Here is a 20,656-nt window from a genome sequence, read left to right as displayed (position 1 = left end):
AAATACCCAAGTAGCTTAAAAGGAAATGTTACTGTGGTCTCAGTCTCAGAGGGTTTGTCCACGGCCATTGGCCTGTAGCTTTGGGCCTGTGATGAGGTGTACAGCATGCAGAAGCGTGTGGCGGGGAGCTGGGGTCCCAAGACACTCCTCAGGGCTCACTCCCCACAACCTGCTTCTGGCCAGGCCCAGCTCCTACCATCTGCACCACCTCTCAGCAGCACTGTCAGTGGGGGCCAAGCCTGCAACATGAACTCGAATGCTCAAGATCCACATCCTAACCGCTGGCAATGAAAAGGGGATTTTTAGGAGGTATTGGCTAGAGACTGTCCTAGGAGATGACCCCAGAGAGCCCTTCCAGGCATCAGAGAGACAGGTGTTCCGGTTCTGTGACAAACAGGTCGGAACACAAACAGTGGGCTAGGAAAGAACGACTGAGATGCAAAGGAATCAAGAAAGGAAATTTGAGAAGAGGACAAAGTAACCAGAGTGTGCTGTTTCACAAACTTCCCGTGGAGTCATTTATTTCCAGCGACTGCGAGTCTCCTTCCAGGAGCCCACCCTGGCTCCGCTGGATGTGCCAGCTTATCTGACAGAACGCTCACCCTGGCGACAACTTGGCAGGAGATGAGGGGCAGGGGAGCAAGTGGAATGAACTCTAGCTGAGGCTGTAGACATGCAGTGCCCCAGAGAGCCGGGCTCCCAAAGAACTCCTTCCAGCAGCAATGACAACTTGATTCTGTAGGGGACACAAAACAATTCCTGAGTTGTTCATAATGTCTGCTAAGTTCCTGCTGCAGTCTAGACAGCATGCTATGCTCTGGAAATACAACACAGTGCACTGGCCAGATCTCACAGTTCAAGCATAAATGCCCTCTCCCTGTTTAGCTACCACTTTCCAGACCTGCAAGAACCACAGCTGAGAAAGTTCACCTGGATCCCCTCTGGCACATAAGGAATAAAACTACAGGAATGCATGCTTATTCTAGGATCTTGGCACAATGTAGACAACCTAGGCAGAATACTAAAGACTTCCCCACAGGCTGCTTTTGTTCACACATCATCCCCACTGCTGAAACATTTTAACACCAGTCTTTCAGCGCTGCCTTTAATACCTGCTACAGGTTGTTAAACATGTTGGGTGATCTTGGCAAAATCCTCATGCTTCATGAGGTATGGGTGATCAAACTGCTTCGGTCAGAGAAAGGTGTGAGTTTCTCACTGACTTACACTTTTAACACCCGCAAAAGAGTCCAGAAATAATAATGGCTAAAATGTGTTAAGTCTTTACCATGTGTCAAGTTCTAGGCTTAGCCCTTTGTACTCTCTTTCAATACTCCAGTGTCAGTTAAGAGGGAAGATATAAATTTTCAGAAAAATTAACTAAGTAGCAATTTCTTTTTCCCTTCCCTTATGGATGTACTGACTTACTAAATGTGCTTGTACCTTGGCTATGACCTCAACTTCCTTTCCATTTCCTGGTCAAACTCTCCTCATTCCTAAAATCATACGCTCCCTAGCTGCTGCCCTCGGCCCATCTGAGTCATTTTTCTGGGCACAGCATAAGGCCTGACTACCAGCACTTCCACTGCAGGCTCTTGCTTAGCATACCTTGGCATCAGTGGGCTCACCAGCCTGTTTTATTCTTTCACCTAAACTATACGTGGGGGCCAGGTCCATGGTCCGGGTTTCTTTGCCTGCCTCTCTGGTGCTCAGTGTAACATGCTGAGCACATGCGCGTTTGTCCCTTCCCTGCCGAGGTTCACAACCCCACTGACGGCAGCATCATGACAAGGTTCCGAAATCTGAGCAGTGACAGCATTTCAGAGGTGCATGCTAAGGCCATCTAATTCACTTTGCTGCTGCCAGTTCCATACTGCTCACTTATCCCAGGAAGGAAACAGTCTTCAAATCATAACTTTCAAGTCCCAGAGAAAGACCACTCTGTTCATTCTCGGATTGTCAGTTTCCACTTTTTAAATGTAGCACCTGATTTTTCTACATTCACCCTGCTTTAGCGCCTCGCAATCTCAGGTACATACTGGGAAAGTGGAGGTATTGTAATATTGACTCAAGTGAACTATAATTAGGAAGCGTAAGTTGAAATTTTGTAGAGAAAGGAGTCAACTTCAAATTACTCTTAAGTGATCTATACCACCATACCACTCATGTCCTAAATTGGTATGACTGGCTGATACGTGTGTAGTTTTAATCTAATAAATGGATTCTTGATGATGTCCAGTTTTGGGGTTTTGCTTTTGTTTTTGTTTTTTGTGACAGGGTCTTGTTATGTAGTCCAGGCTGGTCTTGAGTTCACTGTGTTCAAGGCCCAGACTGGCCTTGAACTCAAAGTGATCCTCCTACCTCAGCTATGTTGTCTAATTTTTTGAAAATGTAAAATTTAAGTAAAAGCCAAGCTTATGATATAAAATGTTCTTTTGGAGAGGGTTCTATTTTGTTTATTGGTTTTCTAAAATACTCTTTTGAGAATCCTCCCATAGTGAAATAACCCTTTGTTGGGGTCAGGCTGTCAGTAAATGGGCCAGCTTACACTGTTAGCCACAAGAGGGCGGCTTCACCTTAAGTCTAAGAAGCAGGAACCCGGTCCCCAGCCCTTCATCCCACAGATCAGACTTAGTGGGAATAATGCTCTTTAACATTTAAGCCAATACCTGTTTCATGTTTTATTTAACTTACCCTGTGGAATCTAGTTTTTTAAGAGCAGGGACTTTGTCTTTCTTTTGCTTTTATTTCATTGCCTAGCATAGCTCTATACAATATCATATCCTAAAATGAGTGAGTAGAATTAGAACCTTAAAGCTATATTTTAAGGAAAAACTCTCTAATCTGTAATATCTTAAATTTTTAAATGTGTATACCCTTTGATTTGGCAACCCTACTTCTGCGATTGTCACCTACAAGGATATTTGCAGTTATATCAAAATATAGGTCCAAGAATGCTCACTTCAACATTGTAATTTTTTTTAAAAAAAGAGCCTAAGTATCTATGAAAACATGAACTGAAGAACTAAAATAATGGTTCTTCCAGGCAGTAAAATACTATATAGCTAGTAAAAAGAATGGGGAAGAAGTAAAATATAGTACATAAAAATGAATGTGTGTGTGTGTGTGTGTGTGTGTGTGTGTGTGTGTGTGTGTAGAGTCATAGAAAAACTCTCAAACTCTGGGAGAAAACAACAAAATATTAACAGTGGTTATTCTAGTGCAAAGGTCAGCAAACATTTTCCATTCAGGGCCAGATAATAGTTCTGTTAGGCTTTGTGGGACATGCGTCTCTGAAAGTCCCTACAGTAGGGTGGCAGCCGTAGACAGACCATGATGGTGACTGGATTCTAATAAAATGCTATCTGTGGACACTGAGATTTGAGCCTCACATAAAGTTCTTGTCACAAAACACTCTTAGAATTTTTTTTCAGTCACCTAAACACATAATGGCCACTCTAGTTCTGGCAGAACAGAAACAAGGAAGTGATGGCATTATGTATGCTTTTTTTCTTCTGCCTGGATGTTCCTTTTTTCAAATAAAACTAAAACCTAAGTAAATTTTAAAAGTGAGATCACCAAAGCCTGGCCCTAGAACAGATTCATACAAACGTCACAGAAATGAGTCCTCCTGCTCACCTTCTCCTTTGACCTCACAGAGATCAGGGAACTCCCGAACCTTGAACTTGCCTGCAAAACATGCTCTGTTAACGGGCATCAGCAAACACACCGTAATATTGTAAAAGTTGAAAACAGCAGAAAAGGGCACTTTTTTGCTCATTTTTCTTTCTTCAGCCCTTTAAACAGTACTTACTTCAGGAGAAATTACTACATATTGGGCCTAAAACAAATGGGAGAAAGAGAGACGATTAATGTTATTACTGTTCGTGAGGTTTTCAACCAATTTTAATTATACCTTCATGCTTGCATTTCAATATTTCCTGATTATCCTTACAAACATGCATGTCCTTTGATCCTGTAAATCCCATTTACAGGCACTTAGCTCCCAGAAAAAAATCAGATTATAGAAATGTATGTACGTAAATATTTACCATTATTATCCTTAACAGTGAAAGCTGGCCAAAGTGACAGATAATCATCACTTACATAACGGGTAAATAGTTTATAGACAAAAATACTAGACAGCTGACATATACATACATATATGTGATTATGCTTAGTATATACTTGATATAATTAATCTAGTATAAGGCTATCAGATAAAAGGAATCTTTTACAGTACTGGAGACTAAACCCAGGGCCTTAGTACTGAGGTACAGTGCTCGCTTCGGCAGCACTTATACTAAAAAGTACTAAGGTACATTCCAACCCTTACATCTTTTGAGACAGGGTCTCACCAAATCAGTAAGTGGCCCAGGCTCAACTTGAGCTTTTGATCTTCCTACCTCAGCTTCCTAGAGTGCAAGGATTACACGTGTGTGCCACCACACATGGCCAGAAAAAGGGCCTTGACACAGGTTGAGTATCCATTATCCAGAATGCTTGGGACTAGAAGTGTTTTAGATTTTGTATTTTTTTTTTTTTTTTCAGATTTCAGAATAGGTGAATGTACATAGTGAGATACCCTGGGATGGGACCTAAGTTTATACATGAAATGCATGTATGTTTCATGTACACTTTATACCCACAGCCTGGAGGAATTTTATACAATATTCTAATTTGTGCGTGAAACAGTTTCATGGTCTGGAATTTTCTCCTTGTAGCATCATGTTGGCATTCAAAAAATTTTAAATTTTGAAACAGATTAGGAAAGCTCAATTTACATATTTTTAAAAATCAGATTACAGAATTGTGCACAAAATCATACATAATATCACAATTGTTGATAATTATTACAATTGTATATTTCTAAGAAAAAAGTGTTCGAATTAGACCTTGGTGTAAATCTTTGGTCTGCCATTTAGCAATGGCAGATTTTCTCTGATCTTTAATTTCTTTGCCTGTAATTGGGCGTAAGAGTAATTTCCTCGCTTTGGTATGGATTACATCATATATAGTTCTTAGCATGTGCAGAGTAAATGCACAATAGACAGGAGCAGTTTCACAAAAAATACCAGGACTACTAAACACCTACTAAAGGTTAACAGGCATTAGCTCTACACAGCAGAATTTTAGGTAGGTGATTTTTAATTTTTTTTCTTTGTATATTTTTGGGCTTTCTTAAATTTTCACAAAAGCTTTCAATCATTTTGCAACTTTAAAATATTTTTTAAATTAAAAATATAGCAGTAGCCAAACATTAGAAATTCAAGGGTATATAAGTTAAGGAAACCCATCTGGGAAGAGGAATCAAGAAGCAAAAGACTGGAAGTTTTAAAGAAACTGCAGTGGCCCTAGCCTCTTTCTTCTGCTGTGGACCCCGAGGCAGACAGGGACCAACATGACACCAAGTCCAGCTGGACTTCAGATCTAGGGGCAAATGCTGCACTACAAGACCTGCAGGCTGCTGGGGTCTGCCAACTCGGGGAGCGACTGTCTCCTGACCCCATCACCCCTGAGTTCGGGCAAGGAAAGCTACTTCATCTCATAGCAGGAGGCAGAGAAGAGCCAGGGAGGGTAAGGGGCTGAGGACAGCACCCTTCAAAGTCACGCCCCCACTGCCTGCTCCCCCAGCTGGGCTCTGTCTGTCAACAGCCCCCTCAGCCATGAACTCATCCCTGGACGAAGGCATGGGAAGCCAGTGCCGGCTCAGTTCAGGCACCTCTCAGCCTTCCTCTGAACGCTGCTACACCGAGGATAAGCCCTCAATACAGGCACCCTTGGAGAACACATCATACCATCACCAGGAACCTCCGAGTGATCCCTTCCCACAGGGGAGAGAGGGGCTGGGGATTTAGCTCAGCGGCAAAAGCGCCTGCCTGGCAAGCGCAAGGTCATGAGTTCGGTTCCCGGTACCGGAGAAAAACCAAAACCAAAAAAAAACAAAAAACACAGGGGAGAGAGTTCTATAGAGCACCTTACCTTTTCTTCTGGACACGGCGTTATCCATGATTTGCATTTGCCTGTCACGTCACCAAGAGAGGTGTGTTTGCCGTTGTATATGTAAACTCGCCCATCTTCTCCCCCAAGCAGTCCAGAGGTTACATCTGTGATCCTCAGAGGGGCTGCCATGATAATTTCATCTGCAAACAAAAACTGGGAGAAGTAAGTGTCCGACTCCTCTGTCATCTTTCCCATTTGGATCCTGACCCAGCCTCCCACACATAATTAGCATTTCCTTTAAACTGTCTGCCTTGGTTTCCTCCTCACACAAAGGCCCGTTTCCATCTTGTCATTCATCCATAGCAGCTGACGTCATGATGCTTATGTTGCATCTTCAGAAGTGCACCTCTTACATATCATTTTGATCTTGCCTGGGCTGTCAACTGTGAGGGCAGAGCCTCATTCATCCAGTTAGGGGACTGGTCCATTGGGCAAAGGGACATCACTCTTGAATGAATGTGTCTCCTTACCTACACCATCATTGTCCAGGTCGCTGAGGTGCAGAACTCCGCCAAAGCGCGAGAAGCGGCGGTCCCCGCTGAAGGTGCTGAGCAGGGCAGGCTGCACATCCTGCGTCAGCGCGTACATCCGCATGTTCCCCCCTTGGTGCAGGGTCATGGTCAGGAAGGCCATCTTAGACTTGTCATCTGAAACCAGCCAAAGGACCCGCTGGCATCACAGGGGTAAGGTAAAGACAGGAACACCCTGCTCTTGCCTTGAGCTGTGAAGCTAAGGGATACAGTGCACCCAGAAGCACATAGGACCACATGGTCCATGCAGGGGAAGGTGCAAATCGCTTAGGACCGAGATGTCACACGCTCCCATCAGGCTCCTTCTTCCAGTCTTAGTGCCTTTAGCACAGTCCCCATACAGCGACTTTATTTGTACATCACAGACTGCCTGGGTCTCTCCCCTGACTTACAAGTTCAAATGGGAGTGGACTCTGAATGAAGTCCATGGTCTTCCCAAGGCCTCATCCAGCACCTACCTAAGACTGGACCACTGATTTGGGCCCCTGTCTCCTCACTACACTTTGCCCATAACAAACCTAAACTATAACCCAGTGTATTTAACTCCAGGCCTTTGGACATGATGTGCCTCTGCCGGGAGTAGGCACCTCTCCTTCCCAACCCTTTACCTCCTCAGTACAAGGCCACCACCAGCCACGCCTGCTCTGCCTCCAGAAGTTGGTTCAGTGCTCCCTCTGGAAGCCTTTCCTACCCTGCCGTCTAACACAGGTGCCACTGCCTCCGCTCCAGATCCACACTATGCCTGTGCCTTCCTCAGACCCCGTGCAGGACTGCAACAAGCCCTGCTCACTTGGGTCTTCTGCGTGATGCGGTCTATTCCACATGTGATGGGCCATGTCTGTCTCTCTGTGCATTTCACCTAGCACGTTGCCTGGAGCCACCAAAGCACTCAACACAAGTCTCTTTGTTTTTTAATGAATTGTGAACAAATTCAAAACTAGTTAGATTTTTGTCTATAATCATTTAGAACACAGCTTTGATACAAATCAGTAGTTTCTTCAGAAAAGAATAATGGCCTCTGTGGGTGGGTGGGACTGGTGGTCTGTTGGGAGCCATTGGAGTTGGTTGTTGGTCATGTGTCTGAGGGTGGGAGAGATCCAGAGTGCCTCAGGCAGTCAAGCTACCTCTGTATTGAAAAAAGTATCCTGCTTGGACAATCACAGTCTTAGTCTGAGTCTTAGTCTTAGTCTTAGTCTCAGTTGCTAGGCAACATTATGTCTCATGATACTACCTTGCAAGTGTATAAAATAAACACCCCTACTGTTGAGGTCAGTCCTCTTGCTCATCAGGCAAGAGGTAACTCCACCTGACCCTGGCTGTTGTCTCTTGTCTTTATTTTCTAAATCCTCTTGCTGTTTTCTCTCAGGGACCACAGAGAGATCACCGACTCCCACAGTAGTCCTCTGAGAGGCCTTCTATGAACAGGGTATGTGGGCAGCAGGGTTGGTGGTAACAGTCTCACACCAGGGCCTGTTCACTATTGTATGTGCAACTGATGTGACTGACTGTTAGTGGCAGATCATCCACTGGAAGAAACAGAGGGCTCAAAGCACAGTCAGGGATAATCAGAAATGACAGCAAAAAAAAAAAAAAAACCCAGGAGATAACTCGGAGTCCTTGAAAAAGCTCAGGGTTCTGAGGCTTTCTGGATAGTACAGTACCTGACCTGCCCCAACACAGTACCCCCAAGGGAACAATGTTATGAAAGTCCAATAGTTAATATTCAGATTAAAGTCCAAAGTATCAAGAAAGGCTGAAATGAGAAAAACCCTCATTGCCTTCCTTTCGTGCCTCCTGCAGCGAAGTGAAGCTCCCTGGAGTGGCAGGAACGTGGCAGTACTCAGAACTGTCTGCTTCCAGCTTCTCTCCTTCCCCAGTGAGGATTGTGAGGCCTGATGCACTACCTGCACGGTGGACAGCGCCACTGGTCCTGCTGCCTGTGGGACACAGGGCCACAGCCACCTGCCTGCCAGGCAAGGCCTTGGGTCCTCATCCCTCTGCCTCATCTGCTGGAGCCAGATTCGAATCTGCCATGCAGACCTATCCTCTTGCAGGGCTCCCACCCCATGTCTAGCTTATAAGGCAAAAATCAGAAAGCCTTCAAATGGCTGCCTGCCTCTAGAACCATCCTCCGTCCCAGCTATTGCAGTTGAAGTACTGAAGCATGTATTTTCACAGGTACAAAGATACAGGAGAAAAAAGGAATAGTGTCCCAATTGTATAATCGGATGCCAATAGTTAATACTGCATATTCCCAAATAGCTAGAAGAAAAGTTTTTCAATGCTCTGGCCACAAAGAAATGATAACTCTATAAGATGACGGATATACTAACTACCCTGATTTGTTCATTGCATAATATTATAATTGTGTCCTATAAATCTGTATAATTAGTATGTGTCAACACAAAATTAATTTAGGGCTAGGAGCATAGTAACTCAGTACAGAGCACTTGCCGAGCATGAGCAGGGCTCAGGGCTCAATCCCCAGCTTCACAAAACAAAACAAAACAGAATTAGAAGCATTTATTTTGATAACCATTTAAATGATTCAGGAATCTACTTCTCAAATGGTTTGAAATGCCAAGGGTGGAGAAGAGTTGTGATTAGCGCTCCCAAATAGCTAATAGTCTTCACGTTCTATAGAGAAGCATATAATGTAGAATAACTTCATCAAAATGCTTTTTCCAATTCTCAGAATTTAGAACAAAAGAATTCAGATACTTTAAGATTTAGCCACTGAAAATGCCTCCACCTGATATGCAAAATAAAGGATCATGATGTACCTTTTAGACAACTAAGAAAAAAATCCCACACAATGCTCTAGAATTTCTATATCTAATATTTATAAAAGTAACTCAGTAAACCCTTAATTGTTAAAAGGGCCGTATCCAGGGCCTTCATGAACTCCTGAGTCCTAGAGCCCAGTGGCACACAGAGGTCCTAGCACCACACTCACACTCTCTGGCTGAGGACCACCGTATTTCAGACCCTGACTGGGTTTTATCTGGGGAACGGTGTTTAGATTGTGTAAAGATACAAGTGTTTGAATTATTTCTTAAGTATGTTTTCTCCCAGCAGCAGCATAAAACCAGTATGGACCACTTTTAAGAAACTATTCTTTGGAAATAGAAGTGTGGGGTTTTATTGTAGCATAATTTATAACAGCAAATGTTAAACATGGCAGAAATGTGAAATGAAGCAGAATATACAATTTTATAATGTGCACAATCTTTTGCTTAGAAGTGGTCCATACTGCATCCATGAGAATTAATATGTTTAAGGTTCTTGTCATGTTGCCAAAACTCTTCCCACAAAAGGTCCACCAGTGTAACTTCACATAGTGTCTGAATGCCTTCGGTTGTGCCATCACTAAGAGTGATCCCTTTCATTCTGAGATCACCCTCTTTGCTATGCAACACCCTAAAACCCCTAACAGGGGAACTCGTTCCCCACAAAAACACTAGGCTTTCAACCCCTCAAACTGCCTGCAAGTAGAGCAAACTTCTCAAATCTGGATAAATCTGTACCTAACCACTCAGCTTCCCAAACTCACTCTACAGTGCTGTGGTGAATGCAATGATTTTCTGAGTTTTCAAAGGCACCCCGCATGTTGGAGATGGGTCCTCATTTCTACAGGACAGCCCAGCGATCCTCTCAGGGATGTCCTATCTTTGCAAAGCTGGTGTTCAGGGACAGTAGGCATCACATAACAAAGCAGTGTGGACTGGGAAGTGAGATCATGACGTCTAACTTGGCACCAGGATTGGAGATCTACAGCGCCCAAAAGGAGCTGTATGGTTAGGACACAAATACAGGGCATGTGGCCTGTGCAGCCACACACAGCACGTGTCTGGAATGCGCTGGCTTGGCACAATGTTCTCTCACCACGACACAATCTTAGTTCTTTAACAAGGAGCCCCACATTTTTAGTTTTATTTGGCACTGGGGCTCACACATTATGGAGGTGAAGTGTAATGTAAATGGAAAATTGGAGCAAAACTGGTAGATCCTATTACTGTCATTAACCCAGCTGTGAATTATTATGTTCTACATGATGTGATGCTTGGGGAAAACTGGATAAAACCTCCTTGACTCTCAAGTACTTCTTCTGACTGAATGCTAGTTTATAGTTAGCTCAAATTAAATGGTTTAATTTATATAATATATACGATATCATTTTTTATTTTATTTTATAATTACAAACAAAAATACCACAATAATAAAGGCACCAAAAGCAGGACCATTTGAGAAGCTGTAACTCCCAGCCCTCCAATAGAACAGTGAGGAAAATAAGATCAATAATGTGTGTTGCAAGAGTTCAAAAATCACTATCTAAACTGCAAAGAAAAAAAGGGGGGGAAACTATTCCAATCATAAATCAGCAAATTTTGATGCTGAGTCAGCAGTTATAATGTTGACTTTGATGCTTTAATACTGTGTCCTTTTTTTAAAAAAAAATATGGTGTCCTTAATCACTACAGTAAAATTTTTAGCCATTCCTTTGCCGGATTCACTTGTACTGATTACTCAAATCTCTGCCATGGAACTAAAATCTTTCTGACAAATATGGACAGCAATTCTACCTCCAGGAATCCATCTAAAGCACCAATCAGAAAGGTAGCTAAGGTTTTTGTACATGCATATGCAATAGTAAGGGTACAAGTGGAAACAGCCTGTATTTCCAGGTATAACATGATCCAGGCCTATGCATAAGGAAGAACATAGTATAGGTACCAAAAGTCGTACAATGAAAGGATGTGTAAAGTAAAAAATATGGCCTTAAGTTTTTACATAGCTGGGTAAGGGATGATTTTTTTTCTATATTTGGTCTGATCAAAAAAATATAGTGTATATTAAAATTTTTTAAAGCTTGCCACAGTAAAAGACACGTTGCCTTTATTCTCCCTCAACACATTCTCCTTGGTTCACCACAGTTATCCCATCATTACTGCGATTTTCTGAGGCAGCCCTCAAAATTCTCTTTTGCAAGTGTCTTTAGTTGCACTGTTGTGGCTGCCTTGATGTCTTGAATCAGTTCAAAACCTTTACCTTCCGTAGTCATTCTGACTTGGGGGAAGAGCCAGCAGTTCCACGGTGCCAGATGTGGGGAAGAAGCGGGTGTGGACACACCCCGGAAAGTTTCTACAAGCCTGCCTTTCTGCTGGATGGCACGGGGCAGCAGAAGGCACTGAACTTTTTACCACAGCTTTGTAAAGATACTCACAAAAGAGGATTCCAGAACTGTTTCAGAGAGAGACAAAAATGATGGGATACGTGTGTTCAAAAGGAGGGGGAGAATTTTTAAGAGGAAATAATGGCAATGTGTTTTACTGTAATAAATGTTTTAAATTTAAACATTCACCATATTTGTATCACCTTTGTATCTTTCCACAGGTTTCAACAATAAACATGATTTGTTTTTATATTCTAATGAGAGTTGGTTTTTATTGTGGTTTTTAAAATTTTTATTCCTATAAACAAAAGCAAAACAAAATAATGGTTTACTAAAATACATTCTCAGAATAGATCTATTCCCAGTAAACTAGTAAAATTCTTCAGCTCCAGTGTCAATGGGGTAGAAGCTATAAAAAGAGTTACTTTCAAATACCATTTCAATAAACTTTTAAAATAGATACGATAATCTCTATTATACACAGCAGAGGGTTAAGTAACTCTGAAGTTACACATCCTACTAAATCAAACAAAGAAATTTTAAACCCAGTTTTGTTTTTATTTTGTAGTACTGGGGACTGAATCACTGAACAACATCCCCAGCCCCATTTTTTATTTTGTGTTTTGAGACAAAGTCTCATTTAGCTGCTTGGGCTGAGCTCAAACTTGCAATCCTCATGCCTCAGCCTCCCAGAGTGCTGAATTTACAAGCCTGTACCACCACACCCCGCTTAAGCCCAGTGCTGTCTGGCACTGGTTTTCACACCTTTTCCACCAGTGAGACACAGCCAGAGACCCTCATGACTAGAAGAAAGCAGGTGCATGCACGTGACCTACCTCGAGTCGGGGCCCCAACCAGCAGCACTTGGGTCAAAGTCCCGTTCATCATGATGTGGCCGCTTGACAGGGAAGTGCCCAGTTTCCCCATTGCCTGTGAAATGCAACAGGTCAGTGCCGTGCAGCTGAGAATGCTTCGGGAGCGTCCACTGTCCTGGGGAGGAGGGGCTGGCGTACCTTGTCCCCAGCAATGGCAAACCCACTCTGAGAGCTGGGCGGGAAGTAGCCGTACACCTTGCCAAGGCTCTGGGCGTCCCTGTGCCTGTGAAGCGAGTGGCTTGACCTGAAAGCAGCAGGCTGAGCTCAGAGCACAGGGTACAGAGCAGCCGGGGATCCACCCCCCACAGGCCTCCCATGCACCCCATCCCCTGACGCTGTCCGGGAAGGAGGTGACCACTGGAGTTGATTCCAGAAGCATTCAGCTTCTCCAGGTCCCTCAGCCACCATTCTGCCTCACACCTGACAGCAAATATGAGGACACTGCTGTCACAGATGGAATGGTGCTGATGTCTTAAATTCCTGGACTCCAGAAGGATACTATACTTAGGGATGGGGCAAAAAAGTGACTGAGTTAAAATGAGGCCACTGGCAGGGCCCTCACACTAGCTGACTAATGTCCTTACAAGATGAGAAGAGGATACAGACAGGTACAGAGGGAAGGCACAGGTCAGGCCAAGAGAAGGCTTTAGAAGAAACCAACGCTGCCAACACCTGGATCCCCAACTTCCAGCCTCCAGAACTGGTGGACAATAAATTCCCATTTGTGATTAACCTGTGGAACTTTTCCATGGCATCCCTGGCAAACTAACATACTTACCAAGCATATTTCTCACCTACGATGGAGAAGCAGTGCTCTGCCAAACTCCACTTGTCCTTCCAAGGGCAAGAACGCCCTCACCCCTTTGCTTGTGCTCTCTCTGACTGGGTCCGCAGCAACAGGCACCACCAGCCTGTGCTCCTCAGTCCTCGGGCCCGCACCTGCCTTACCTGCTGACATTCTGCCAGGTCGGGCTCCCCACCAGCAGCAAGGTGCTATTGTTCACTGTGACGCCGTGAAGGGAGTAGCCAAACCAGGCGAAGTCCTCCTCGCCTCTTACCAGCCAGTCAGCCGCCTCCACGTTCAGCTCTCCTGAACAAGACAGCAGCCTCTTTACAGTCTGGGAGGACCATGGGCTGATGAAAAGTAAGCTCGTTCTCTGGATGGATCAGAGCATCCCAGGCAGCCTGCCTCACCAGGAGAGACTACGACAATAACCTGTTGGTCCCCCGGGATCTGGAGCGAGAAATTGGGTGACTTTTTGTACACTCACAAGATCTACCCACATCACTTACTAGACCAACTGTAAGAGACTGCTGGAACGTCCTGGTGACATTATACAGAAGGAAAAGGACATAGAAGTCTCAAGACAGAATGAGGAGCCATAGCTCTGTCCCCTCCCCCCTGGGGCTCTACCTTTGTTCCTCCAGTGGGCGCCAGAATAAAACGCAGCCACCATGCCTTTCTGCTTCCCTCCACCTGGTGCAAAAGGCGAGCCAATCACCAGGTCGGGCTCGCTGTCTCCGTTCACGTCTGTGGCCAGGAGTGTCCAGCCCAAGTTACAGTAGACATCCTGCGAGGGAACCGGGAGCACGTTCCACTCGGCCCTGGAGGCACTTGGGGTGCAGAGTTCCAGGTTCCCGCGCCTGGCCAAGGTGCTAAACATACCTGGCAGGAGATGGTGATGTCAGGGGAAGAAGACAGTCCTCCTTGTTTGGAACCAAAGTAGACATACACCGCGCCCTAGTCGAGGACAGACAGTGACAGACTGGAGTGCTTAGGTGGGGACAGCTCCCTTTAAAAGCAGAGCGCAGGCTGACTATGAAATTAACTACCACCATACCCTGAGGGCCTAACAGACCTGTCCTGTGCCCTGCTACTGGGCATTTTTAAAACTCTGTCCCTTCCATCAGAATGACAGCCCCAAAAGCAAAACCGTCACTTTTATCTCTGCCCGGCAACATCATGCTCAGGGTCGGTCAGATCACCGTGCAGTGTGTTTGCAAGGTGACTTACGCAACTCCTGTCCGCTTCAAGGCCCAGCCCACTGTCAGTTTCTTTGCCAAAGCCTCCCTGCCAGCCCATCACACCGCTGAGGATTACACCACACGTGGTATCTGTGTCATTCACTGGCCAGGGGACACACCATGCTATTTTTCTGTGGGATGAGTCTGTTCTCTTCCACCTCACCCGTCTCCATCCCCACTGATTCTACAAGCATTTGCTTTCCATCGTGTGCCACGATCTGGGCACACGGTGCAGGGCGAACCCTTCCCCGTTCTCTCCAGAGCGGGTGGACAGCTGACTGTGATGCAGCTATGGTGAGTACAAATGGGACAGGATGTTATGCAAGCACCAGGAAGCATCAATTGGTCCTGCCCGGCAGTTACATAACACCGCCTCCAAAGAGGGATCAAAGGAAGCTGGTCAAGCAAAGCTTCTGCAGTAAGAGTCTGCCAGGTGAGCTCAGGCAGTAACATGAGTTTCTGGAAGTTGGATCTGGGAAGGACCAGCCTGGGAGGGTGAGTAACAGACCAAAGGCCTTCGATCTCCCAGATCACACAGCACCCATGATGTGAAGAACAAGTGGGAAAACAGCCCACGGGCAGTGCCCAGGATCTTGGCTCTTGGTAAGAAAACTGGCAGCAGGCAGTTCTGGGCATGAACGGCCAGGCCGCAGGGGATTCCTGCTGTGACAACAGGAAGCCACACATCAGCTGCCCTTTGTCTCCCATGCTAGCTTTCACGCTGGGGCAGTGCTGAAAGAAAGACTGAAGTACCTGGCTGAAGTAAGACCGGGGAGGCAGGGACAGATGCCATGTGGTAACCCGAGGTCACTCAGGAGCCACCTGGGGATCTGAGCTGGGTTGGCACATGGAGGGCGTCTGCCCTGCTCCAGGACTCTCCCCGCAGGACACCCCTCACACCCCACTTCCCCTGACCCTCCGGCCTTACTGTGTATGTGAGCTGCTCAGAGCCCACCGAGGGCGCTCCCACAGCCAGGTCAGGCACCCCGTCCTTGTTAAAGTCCAGCACAGCCACGGCCGAGCCAAAGCGACCTGAGGGCTGAAGAGACACAGGTTACACCCTGGGCTCAGCCCCAGCCTAGGTGGAACTCTCAGACTCCCCAAGGAGAGACACTGGATGCTGCCCACCAGCAGGTGTGAGGGCCCCCAACCTCCCGGCCTGTCACACAGCTGTGACAGCAACAGAGCAGCTTTGCCCTGGGGGTTGGTGGCACGTCTATCCACCTTGAGGGGATACCAGGGGGCCAGAAAGCAGACGAGTCCATTTATAGTTCCAGGTTAGCAGAAGATGGGTCTCATGTGCTTTCTATCATAGAGCAAAACACCAGATTCCCTTCAAGCATCACATACACCAGCAGCTGACGTGGGTTGAATATTTGGTATGTTTTAGAGCCACGCTGCCCAGCGCAGTAGCTGCTAGCTAAATATGGCTATTCGAGATAATCGGCATTAAATAGTTAAAAATTCAGTTCTTCAGCCATATTGGCCACACCTCAGATGCTCAGAAGCCTGCACTTAGTGGCTCCCAGACAGGATGCCACAGTTCTAGAACATTCCACATAGGAAGTTTATTCCTGTGACACAGGAAGTTCATTCTAGCCACACAGGAAGTTCTGCAAATGCACTAGAGTACACTGCACTACGCACTTGATGGAGATTAAGGTGGGAACTGTCTCCATCCCCACTTGGTTTACAGATGAAAAATTAACTCTCTTCAGTGACAGTGTTCCTTCTAATTGGATTTCCTATACTTTCTTTGCACTGTCTAAAATCCTTGTAGGCCTAAAATTAACTCATCAGTTCTCCAGTTCTTACACAACTTATCCCGCAAGAGTGTCTTGCACAGTGATGCCTGTCACACTGCCAGTGTCCCAGTGCCCCATCTGTGACTGATGAGGTCATTTCTCACACTGCCAGTGGCACCCGGGAATACACTTTTTGACGAGGTGAGAACCTGATAGACTTGAAGACTGCTGGGTGGGGACCTCTGGGAACAGTGCCTTTCGTCACCTGCAGCAGTGCTGTCAGCACCTGCCTGCCTGCCTGAGTAGCAGGAAGGGTTTGAGCAGGCAAGGCCTTGGGGTGTCCAGCCCTCCTCTGAGGGCCAGAGCACAGGCTCACAGCACCCTAGGTCCATGCCTCCATCATGTCACCAAGGTTAACACAGAAGGACAGGAAGCAGCACCCCACATCTGTAGGAGCTCGGGGGCCACACTCTGCAGTGGTCTGGCGGGAGGGAGGCATGGTGGGGCAGGAAAAGTAACAGGAACAGGCTCGTTTATTTTGGAAATCTTTCATGTAGCGTCAAGAGGCTCCAGAACAAAGGATAGCCTGTGGAACCATGGGACCTGCCCTGGCCAGCCCAATTTATTTACACACCTTGGACCTGGGGCTCCTCTTCTTAAGAGCCTGAACTAGATCATAAACCACTGGATTCTTGGCTTTTTAAAAGTATGCCCAGGTGTGACATCTTACATTCTCTTCACAGAATTAACTACAAAAGGAGAAGCATCTTGCCCAGGTACAGAACAGCAGTCTAATTCCAAGTCCAGGCTTCCTGCCCCAGCTGTGAGAGGGTGCTCACTATGCCCACACCCAGCCTGCGTCTCCAAAGGCCCGTCCTCGTCAGTGACTGGCAGCTCGCTCTGCCTACCACTCGGCACAGGAGAAGACTGAGGCCCTGGTAAACTCTCTGGGCCCAGCCATCACAGAGGAATTAGGGCTCAAGTCCATGAGGAATAGTGTACCTGGACAGCTACTGTGAGTTTCTTTGGTGATGAATAAGCACTCAAAGCAAAGGAGTGACATCTGCCCAAGGCCACATCCAAGGTGGGTGTTTCATTTTCCCACATTGATTCCATAATGATGTAAGGTGTTAACACAGGGGAATTGGGCAGGGATCTATGGGAACTCTTTGCTTTGTCTCTATACTTTTCTGTGCATCTCAAATTCTTAGAAAGTTACACATATGTCTTATATAATCAAGAAATCACATCCTAACTGGCTGCCCAAGCAATTCTAAGACATGGCTTAGGAAGCCATGAAATACTTAAAGGACACATGAACTAAATGACATGAATGTGATTTTAAAGATTTAAAAATTGCCACGCAATCATAGGCCACCAACTGTTTTCCTGTCACAATTTGATTATCCCGGGGAATTTGCCATGGTACACAGGCAGTGGCTTCTTACTCCCTAGAAGAGAAGGATGGATTGGGCCTCACCTGGGAGCCCTCCAGGACTGCATGCACCTCCTCATCCAGGTCCAGGTCGATGGGAGGCAGGCCCTCATCACTGCCGTAGATCAGGTACACACGCCCGACCTGGAAGTGGCCAGGGCGGCTATAGCCTGGTGCGCCCACCACAAGGTCACCGTGCCCATCTTGGTTGAGGTCTGCTGAAGCCATGGCCCTTCGGGAAGAGAAGGACTTGTGCGGTCACCACTGACCAAGGCAGTGAAACCGGCTGCCGCCTCTTTGTGCTCTAGGACCCACCATTTAGTTTTCTCCTACTGATTGCCCAGCCTTCAGGATGATGGTGATGTCCCTGAGGAGGCTGTACTGTCTGTGTGACACACCATCTCACTCTGAGGGGGAAGCCAGACACATCGCAGCCTCTGGGCATCTCAGGACCTCATAACCTCACAAAGCATCACATCTCCTGGGCTCCCTGAGTTCGGAGGACAATCGAACCCCATGCAGCTGCCAGCTTTTTGATCTGCTCAGCTCATGTCAGTGTCATGCATTAAAGAGGAGCCTGCATTTATTTCCACCAGACCTACACAGGGCACCTTTTCCCAAGTTAAACTGAGAACCCAGCATATTTAGTGAATGCGTCCAAATGGGATTCATGACCCAGCAGTTTACAGAGACGGACAACCAGAGCCAGAGGTTCAAAGGGCACTATCAGGGCTGGAAAGTCCAAAAGCCATGTGTGTATTCTAGCCCCATGGAGAACCCTTGGCGGAGCCATGCAGTTCCTGGCTCCCTGATGCTCCGTGCTGGTCTGCAGCGGCTCTGGACAGCTGCCTACATGGCCGCAAGCCCTGCAGCAGGCCTTCTTTAGCTCTTTCAGGAAGTTGGCCATGAACCATCACTGGTAAGTGCATGGCAGGAGAGGGACAGGGTTCACCCCTCAGCCTCCTGTGCCAGAGCTGAATGCATCAGAGACCCAAAAAGGAAGGACTGTCAGTGAGCTGCTCCAAGAAATGCATGTCATCTAGATTTAAGGAATGTGGTTTTAATAAAGAGATATCAAATGCTCCAGAAAACAGTCATTTTTGTATACTTGGGCCAAGTTTTAGATAAATTTTAAAATCAGAGGAATCTCTTAACAATCTCTTTCTAAAATTATGGTGTAATCAAATCACTATTATAGCCCCCTGCTTACATTCTTCTAATGTCATCAGATTGCAAAAACAAAATCTGTAAGAATATATCCCCAAGACCACTGTAGCTTTACAAATACTATGTAAAAATAAAACTTTATCATAACTACTTAGCAAAATGAAAGCTCCTTGTATTTAAATATATTTGACCAATTTTAAAATGATCACTTCATCTTTAAAATAGCCTGCCAGGTATGGTGGCGTATGCCTGTAATCCCAGCACTCGGGAGGCTGAAGCAAGAGGATCACTGCAAGTTCAAGATCAGCCTGGGCTACAAAGTGAGCTCAAGGCCAGCCTGAACTGCATAGTGAGACCTGTCTCAAAAAGACTAACTAACTAACTAACTAACTAAATAAATAAATAAATAAATAAATAATAAAATAAAATAAAATAGAATATCCACTACATTATTTTTCTGATGATGAACCGATTGGAAAATAAGGTAGTAAGATATGCTATTTGTGGATAAGTGAATGAGATATGGGTGGAAACATTCCCAAGGCACATAAACTTGTACTTACCAACCAAGTCTAGCATAGGGCCGGGACAGGAAGTAAGATGCTGCAGGCGTGGAGACATGCTTTAGGGAATGCTGGGAGCTGCCCATAAACATGGTCCGTAGGTTCCTTTCCAAATTCTGGTACAGAAAGGTTACGGAATCCTGAAATAAGAGTTATCACGGACAGGTAAAGACATAGCATAATCAGCAAAAGCTACTGAACCTTTGTAAAGGAAATGGGTTTTCACAAGTTTAAAGAATAAAACATTGATTCTATCAATAAGCAAGGTCACAGATGGCAGGCAATGAGAGGGACATCACGCCCCTGACCCCATGGTTTGCTGAGGGAGAGTAGAGATAGAGCCCAGCGGGCAAGGCTGGCATGGGAAAGGTTATCCAGGACATAGTACTACAAACCAAGTCAGGATGGTCTCCCCTGATTTGTAGAATCTAACTGAATGAAACAATCTTTATGGACTAACGTTTGAGAAATAAGTTTGCACCATGGGGAGCCATAATGGTGTTTGTGTATATGTACTTGGTTTTCTCCAAACAAATCAACTAGACCATCACGAGGATGCCAGAAACATCCTGTAAACCACACACATATTGAGGTGCCACTGCTCATGGTTTGAATGTCCAGCAACAGGTGGCACAGAGGCCACATGCACGGCCAGAAGCTGTGCGCTAGAGGAATGCGGGTGGCATGAGCCCCTCAGCTTGGTGTGCCGAATCATCCTTAATGTGCTTGCTGCAGTCTGCAGTCTGCAATGTGCTCTGCAGTCTAGAGCACGCTGGCCACGTACTAGATCCATCCAAGCTAAGAGGATGTGACCCTAATCCACCCACAGGTAACACAGGACATAACAAGACCCAGGCCTGGCCCACAGCAGAGCAGAATCCCTGTAGCATTTGAGTTCTTGATGATGGCCATTCTTTCTGGAGTAAGACGGACTCTCAGCTGCTGGGCGTGGTGGTACACACCTGTAATCCCAGCATTCAAGAGGCTGAGGCAGGAGGATCATTGCAACTTTGAGGCCAGCCTGAGCTGCAGAGTGAGCTTGAGGCCAGCCTGAACTGCATAGCAAGACCTTGTCTCAAAAAGAAAAGAAGCAAGAGAGAGAGAGAGAGAGAGAGAGAGAGAGAGAGAGAGAGAGAGAGA

At 45.9% G+C, this 20,656-nt stretch overlaps 1 protein-coding gene across 1 annotated transcript in view; it reads right to left on the bottom strand.

Moving 5' to 3' along the window:
* Positions 1 to 489: 489 nt before the first annotated feature.
* The window catches only part of Gpld1 (glycosylphosphatidylinositol specific phospholipase D1), a gene marked incomplete in the record, with an annotated part of 51,105 nt that continues 30,938 nt past the window's right edge, over positions 490 to 20,656 (bottom strand). Inside the window, 13 exon segments of the mRNA XM_013503821.1 lie at positions 490 to 736; positions 3,640 to 3,690; positions 3,815 to 3,841; positions 5,983 to 6,143; positions 6,474 to 6,650; positions 12,543 to 12,636; positions 12,720 to 12,825; positions 13,530 to 13,671; positions 13,996 to 14,152; positions 14,248 to 14,322; positions 15,535 to 15,645; positions 17,832 to 18,018; positions 19,517 to 19,656. Coding sequence (XP_013359275.1) covers positions 656 to 736; positions 3,640 to 3,690; positions 3,815 to 3,841; positions 5,983 to 6,143; positions 6,474 to 6,650; positions 12,543 to 12,636; positions 12,720 to 12,825; positions 13,530 to 13,671; positions 13,996 to 14,152; positions 14,248 to 14,322; positions 15,535 to 15,645; positions 17,832 to 18,018; positions 19,517 to 19,656 — 1,509 coding nt within the window.

Source organism: Chinchilla lanigera, unplaced genomic scaffold (assembly GCF_000276665.1).
Source record: "Chinchilla lanigera isolate Chin_1 unplaced genomic scaffold, ChiLan1.0 scaffold00082, whole genome shotgun sequence".
In the NCBI taxonomy this organism is placed as follows: domain Eukaryota; kingdom Metazoa; phylum Chordata; class Mammalia; order Rodentia; family Chinchillidae; genus Chinchilla; species Chinchilla lanigera.
This window is presented reverse-complemented; position numbering and strand designations above follow the sequence as displayed.